This window comes from Pseudoliparis swirei, chromosome 2, assembly GCF_029220125.1.
Source record: "Pseudoliparis swirei isolate HS2019 ecotype Mariana Trench chromosome 2, NWPU_hadal_v1, whole genome shotgun sequence".
NCBI classification, from domain to species: domain Eukaryota; kingdom Metazoa; phylum Chordata; class Actinopteri; order Perciformes; family Liparidae; genus Pseudoliparis; species Pseudoliparis swirei.
Window position 1 is genome coordinate 21626993 of NC_079389.1, and position 7405 is coordinate 21634397.

The following is a 7405-nucleotide window of genomic DNA, read 5'->3' on the forward strand; positions in this document are numbered from 1 at the left end:
AATCGAGAAAAACTGTAGTACCAGTTTTTAGTTAATGCATTTAGCTAAATTAGTTCACAAATAAATTATCAGCCACGGGACTTATCCTTTAACTCCCACGTAAAGCAAATCTCAAGGACTGCATTCTTTCATCTACGTAATATTTCAAAAATCAGGCACATCTTGTCTCAAAAAGATGCAGAAAAATTGGTTCACGCGTTCGTTACTTCGAGACTGGATTACTGCAACTCCTTATTATCAGGCTGCTCTAATAAGTCTCTTAGGTCCCTCCAGTTGATCCAGAATGCTGCAGCTCGTGTTCTCACTAAAACTAAGAAAAGAGATCACATCACTCCTGCACTAGCTGCTCTGCACTGGCTCCCCGTAAAATCAAGAATCACTTTTAAAATTCTTCTCTTAACCTACAAAGCTTTGATTGGTGATGCTCCATCATATCTTAAGGAGCTTGTCGTACCATATTGCCCCACTAGAGAGCTACGCTCACTAAATGCGGGACTACTTGTAGTTCCTAGAGTCTTAAAAAGTAGAATGGGAGCCAGAGCCTTTAGTTATCAAGCTCCTCTTTTATGGAACCAGCTTCCACCTTCAGTCCGGGAGGCAGACACAGTCACCTCGTTTAAGAGTAGACTTAAGACCTTCCTCTTTGACAGAGCTTATAGTTAGGGCTGAATCAGGTTCACCTGGTCCAGCCCCTTGATATGCTGCTATAGGCTTATAGCTGCCGGGGGACGTTTTAGGATGCACTGAGTACCTATCTCCTCTTTTTCTCTCCTTAAGGATGAATTTTCATCTCTCAATCACACGTTACTAACTCTGCTTTCTCCCCGGAGTCCTTTTGACTTCACGTCTCATGGGGTCATCGGACCCTATGAGACGGCATAGATCCTATCTGCCTGATGGATCATTGAGGTCTGGGTCGTGGAATTCCTGCTCCTGACTACGCCACTGTCCTGTTGAGACTCCGCCCACTGTTGAGACTCCGCCCACTCCTCCTCTCTACCGCCATCTGCCTGATGGATCGTGGAGGTCTCCATCGTGGAATATGCCTACTATGAACTATTCATCCACTCTGTCACATTCATTGAATGTATTTTAACTCTAATCTGTCCTTCTGGTCACATTACATCTATTGTTCTGTCCATCCTGGAGAGGGATCCTCCTCTGTTCTCTCCTGAAGGTTTCTTCCCTTTTTTTCCGCCTGAAGGGTTATTTGGGAGTTTTTCCTAGTCCGATGTGAGGTTTTGGGGCAGGGATGTCTATGTGTACAGATTGTAAAGCACTCCGAGACAAATTTGTAATTTGTGAAATTGGGCTATACAAATAAACTGAATTGAAATATGATGCACGTGTGTATATACAATTATTCAAATTGGCTCCACTTTTAAATCGATGGACACAATAATGCATAATTTATAATCAATATAAAGTACATTTGATTCTAATACTTGTGTACTTTAAAGATTTCAACTGCATGACTTGTGAAGGAGCATTTGAAGGAACTTCCATGTTGAGTCTGGCGCCCCCTCTGGACAGAGGTGGTAGTGTTTCAAATAAAGTTTTGAATGCAGGACTTTTGCTCGAGTATAGCTTTCGTAATTTAAGGATGTTAATACTGAGCTCCAGTGTAGGTCAAAGGTCAAATATAATCCTGTGACACCAACAGTTTTTAAACGACAAAATAAACGGTGTTTTGGTTTGTTGAAAAAATAGTTTATTCAGCTCTCTGAAGTCATTCAACACAAACATTTAAACAAGTCCTCTCTCCCCGTGAAACAAACAGATCTTTAAAAACAGAGGACAAGTCTGTGTGACCAGCAAACCAATATTTACACTTTAACAAAGATAAATATGATAATATTGTGAAAGATATAATAAGCAAGATGTGCGTCCTGTAGGCACTCTGAGCTAGCAGCCCCCTTGCATTGCTGAGCATTCAAAAAACACCTGAATGAGACGGATATTGCACACTTTGTCATGTGAGTTAGCTTCGTCCCCTTAATGCCGAGAGCTTGAGATGAGTAACACGAAAAGCTAAATAAAGTTAAAAGGTGTGTGTTCCTGTTGCTCCTCAGTGCACCTCTGGTAATATACAGTGAACCACTAGTGGAGCTCTTTAAAAAGTTGAATAAACATCACTTTCCTTTTGCTGCTTTGTGGAAAAGAACAAAAGCCTCGAGGTTTGAGACCTACAGACAAAAATAACTACGACTAACAAGAAAAATAAAAAAAGACCCGACCGGGAAATGTAACCTGGAGCAGAACCTTCCTGCCCTCAGTGGATCCAAGGTTCCTCTAGAACTGTAACCATCACGTCTATTCATACACTAGTCCGTCCCCAGAGAATACAACTAACAACTACGTCATCGATCATCACAAATATTGGTCAAATAGGACAATTTGCTGTTTTCTTCTCCTTTTTTCACAGTTAATTAAATACCTTCAGGTTTTAGACTCTTAAAAGACGCTTGACGAGGTCATCTCTTGAGACGCTTTGAACCATCTCCCCACATTTCAGACACCAAACTTTTACAAGGAGCAGATGAGCCATGCGCTCCTCTGAGGCGTCTCCTTTTCTTTTTGTTGCCGGTCACGTTCTCGGCTCTCATAAAATACCTTCGTCTTCATCCTTCTCCGCTGAGCTCCTGACTCAGCAGTCACAGGAAGTGTGTTGCACCGATTAAAGGATTACGGCTGATCCTGTAACAGCCTCCTGGGCCAAGAACTTGATCTTCTTTTTTTCTTCTTTTTTTCAAAATGCCTCCATCTCTCCGACAACTTCAAAACAGCATTTTTACCCCGACTCTGGTGATTTTACAATATTCACACATTTCTTTAAGGGAAGACACAAGTGTTTGTAAAGCGTCTCCCTAAAAGCAGCTTTTTAAATAAAATAAAAAAGTGTGTTATAGTGTTCAAAAAAAAGAAATGGTGGTTAGACAGCAGCTTAACAGATTGCATAATTCTGATAAGGGAAATGATATATATATTTATATAAATTCTAAATCATTATATATAAAAAGTATATATATCATTTATATATATATATATATATAAATTATATAAAAATATATAAATTATGGATATATATATAAATTATGTATATATATATAAATTTAAATATAAATATATATATGTACACATACATACACAATAAGAAAAGAAACAGGAAACAGTCGAGGATAAACTTGGTTGTCGCTGTGGGAAAAGGCACTGCGCCCCTGCGGAGCGCTACGTGTGGTGCACCTCGTGGAACATGAGCTCCTGGGGGATGGCCGTCTCGGGGCCGTGAACGTCGGCGGCGCGGCGCATGAACGCCGAGACCATCTTCTTCACCACCTCGTCGAAGAAGACGTGGGACAGCTGGGAATGGAGGAGGGAGCGGAACTCGAAGGAGATCTGGGGAGCGAGGAGAACGTCACAAAATATTTAAGACACACTGCCTCTCATCTTGGAGCACACGGCGTCCACTTACAGAGAAGTCCACAGTGGAGGTACGAGGATATCCCGGGAGGCCGGGGCTGAAGCGCCACACCGTCTCCAAGTGGTTGAAGAGTCTGCCGTCTGAACAGGACGCCTGGCGAGCAACGTCATAATAATAATATACGTCACGCCTTACTAAACTTGCCAAAAGTCCAAATATTTATTGCTGAATTTTTGGGAGAAACACCGATATAATGAAGTCCCAAGATATGTATATATTCAGTGTGCTGCTGCTCCCGCAGTGCCGTACCTTGACCAGGTGGGGGCACACCGACGTGACCAGCGAGGTGTAGTTCTCCATCATGGGTGGAAAGCCCACGGCCAGCTTGGCCTTGCAGAACCCGGCTCGCCTGAACACCACGTCCGACCTCTTGCACCAGGGCACGAAGAGGCGGTAGTTCTCCACGCCGGCCACCACGTCGTAGATCTCCGGCATGGAATACCTGGAGGGTCACGGAGCGAGAGACAGGAAGCGGGCGAAGGTCAGCGACCGCGATATGAAACACCCAAACAGGGCCGGCCCCAGTAGTCGAAAGTAGGTCAATGAGAAGGGGAGAGATAAGGGGAGAGAGACCGAGGGGGGGGGGGCAGAAAGAATGCAAAAGGCCAAGAGACAAGGAAACACATTTTTCGATGGAGTGAATGAGACAGATGGACAGGATGGACCTTTGTACGACTGGAAAAGTAGCTGCAGCCACTCCGCATCTATTTATACAACCAGATGTAGTGATTATGACATCCAGCCACAGGAAGGCAGATGTGGAGGCTTTAAAACCATCACCCACACGTTAACGTGTAATTTAGCACCTTTAAATTTTTTAAATATATATAAATATTTTTAAATTATATATATAAATAATATATACATATATATATATATAAATAATAATAATATATATATATTTTTTAAAGGGCCTAAATATTTTTTTTAGAGCTAACCCATTGACTCAACATGGCTCTCAACATGGCGACGGCTCGCAGCAGCTAACGGTTGCTGCAACGCCAACAGCGCAGAACATCAGCGTTCGGACAGCGCTGGCGGTGTTCACGTGGGGTTTTATGTACATTTGTTTTCTTTGCACCGTACCGATCAAAGTTATTGTTCATATTTTGTTTTTATTTGCCATCTGTCCCACTTTGCGATTCCTCAAAGAAAAAAAGAAAAGTTATCTCATCAAATGTATTAATAGGTTATATTTGACTGTAGCGTCGGTTGCTTTCTGTTAAGAGTATCGCGACTTCTTTTTAATTCTCATCAACAACAACAAATATTTGAGGAGGACGTTCCGCCTCCTCAGACTAAACCTAAATAATGTGCCGAGTATGCAAAGAAAAGAAAAAAAGATATAATAAAACACTTAAACACTTTAAACCTCCTCCTCCCACTCACCCGATGACGCGTCTCTCCGAGTACTCCTTCCTCTTGGAGAAGGAGTCGGGGAAGTTGAAGAAGCTACGAGAGGACGCCATGACGACGTCGGGCCTCGGCATGGCCGCCGCGCCCAGCAGCGGCGCCGCGCGGGTCATCAGGATCCCGCATGACGACAGGTACCTGAGGAACAACAACAAACAGGTCGTCGCGTCAATAGTCCCGTAAGCCCAGCCCACCCGAGCCGGCCGATGTTTTTGAAAGCCCCTCCCCCGACTACAGCAGCGTGACGGGAAACTCTCTCGACAACATTGATTGATTGATTGATTGATTTTCTCATGTTGCACCTGGACCGAGGGCCCGCGGCTCCCCCACGTTTACCGTCTGTCAATCCGGAGGCGGAGCAACCCGGAGCCCTTTGTTCCTGGAACAATGGAAAGACTTTCACTGACCCTTCAAACACGGTCAAAGTCCGAGGTGAGATGCTGCAGCTTTTTCGGAGACTTCAAAAAAAAACTACCGGACTCGTTCAACCATGTTCTGTGACTGCTTGCCAACAAGTGAAACGTATGGGCTGTATACGTGTGTTTGGCCCCGAGGGGACGAATAACAAAGAAGGTTGGGAATTAGGTCTGGCAACTGTCCAAAAAACTCCCAGAGCAGACAGCCAAGAAAAACAATGTTTCTTTTCCAAGCCATTTTGCCATTTTTCAAAAACATTTGTCTGAATACTAAATGGCCATTAGTTTAAATTAATCAGGTGTGTCATTCTCTGTGCTTCACTAGGTGAGTGTCATCATGTGATATTGGTGTGGAATAAGCGGTTGTAATGATGGATTGCGTTAATATAGAATTGGGAGTCCTTGTTTTGTAGTTTTTAAGTATTCTGTGCTGGTCATGGGCTAAAGTCATTATAAAAACAACAACAACGCATCACCTGGGTTATTTGCTACAGTATGGATGTTGTTGGTGTGTTTGGTTATTACAGAGGTTCAATTTGCCAACGGCTCACCGATCATTATATCGATCAGGCAAACATTTTCTGGGTCAAACTTCTAGAACGTGAGAGATTTGCCATTTGAACAAAAGTTAAGTTTGCCGATTTAGCTCCCGCCAATGTTTTCTTAACATTTAAAAAACGTGAAATCAATTATCAAAATACAAATATGTTAGTCGGGGTCATGGGAAGAGTCAAGAGTCAGACTTTCTGTGACAGATATGGAGGGTTGTAGTTTTTAAAATGTTTTAGAATTTAGAGCTAAAAAGGGTAGTTTGCATACACATAGTATTACTTTCTCACATAAAAAAAAAACGCTTTAGTTTTAAAGTTATTAGCTTTAATGTGGCTGAGGCGGCTGCCCATTGGAATTGTGGGTAATGACTAATTGGGTGAGGGGCTATGTAAATATGGATTAACGAAGAATTCTCATAACACATTCATTAATTAAACACGTGAATCAGGGATGTACAGACACTCACTAAATCGCATTTCTTCCAGCCACAGTTGCCCCTGAAGTGACGTTTGAGTGTTTGGTTTTTTTACCGGAAAAATAAGATTATTTTGTCCTTTTTGTTTTTTTTAACGTCACTTGTTGAGTCGAGATGCAGCACCCTGTGGTATTAAATATACATGTCGGCAGTTATGATGTCGGAAGAATTTCGAGTGCGTTACATTAGTGGGGTAACTCAACTTTAATGCGCTTCCAGACTTTAAATGCCTCGACTGCCCTGTGATTTGAACCGTCGGCTCCCTTTTTGTGATCGTCTGCGGTGCGTCTGTCTGTTCCTTTCGCTTTCTTGTTTAAGGTTTTTAAAAGATTATAAATACGTTACCTGACGCTGTTCCTCGCCTGTATTTCTCGGCTGGCCGTCGAAGGTAGCTGTTTGATGCACTCGGCCACTCTTCTCAGGCCCCGGCTCCCTCTCGCCATCGTCCCTTTTCTTCTTTTTTTTAATTTTTTTTAACGGATTTCTAGTTGATAAAGCAAGCGGCGCCCACGGATTAGTCCCGCCTCCGGAACATCAGTTACGTTCCGAATGTCGGTCTGCCATTGGACGAGCCGCGTTCCGCTGAGCGATTTTATTGGCCGGCCCTGGTGTTCGTCACACCGACGTTATTGACGCGAGTGATTCGCGCGTGCACGAACGCGTCCACGATGGAATGTCACGAGACAGTCGGCTCATGTTTACCTTGGATACTCAAAGATCCGTCTAGGCGACTTTAAAGTTATATACACACAAACTGTTGGGTTTTTAACCGACAGGTTTATAAACACTGTCCATTTTTTCAGGGCGTCGATTAGGCTAATTATACTATTTATTTTATTTATGTTATATTTACATTATACCAGTAGTGACATCCTGTACTCAAGTAAAATGTATTTAAAATATCAAAAGTAGAAGTACTAAATGCGGTAACATGTTCCCTGTGTTCTCCCATTATATTTGTTAATTCTAGATTAATATGACTTGTTTATTCATGCTTTAGCATATTTTTTAAATGTTTGTGCCTATTTTCTTTTATATAGCTTTATTATTTTCTACATCGAGTAATTA

General features: G+C 42.5%; 1 protein-coding gene across 1 annotated transcript; it reads right to left on the reverse strand.

Annotated features, from left to right (window-relative positions):
• Window positions 1-1688: 1688 nt before the first annotated feature.
• On the reverse strand, window positions 1689-6846 carry coq10b (coenzyme Q10B). The gene is made up of 5 exons (XM_056429076.1): window positions 6683-6846; window positions 4871-5032; window positions 3731-3923; window positions 3473-3574; window positions 1689-3396 (listed from the first exon to the last, which is right to left on the reverse strand). Exons 1-5 carry the CDS (start codon window positions 6778-6780, stop codon window positions 3229-3231), a joined length of 723 nt encoding a protein of 240 aa, XP_056285051.1. The 5' UTR covers window positions 6781-6846; the 3' UTR covers window positions 1689-3228.
• Window positions 6847-7405: the final 559 nt, after the last annotated feature.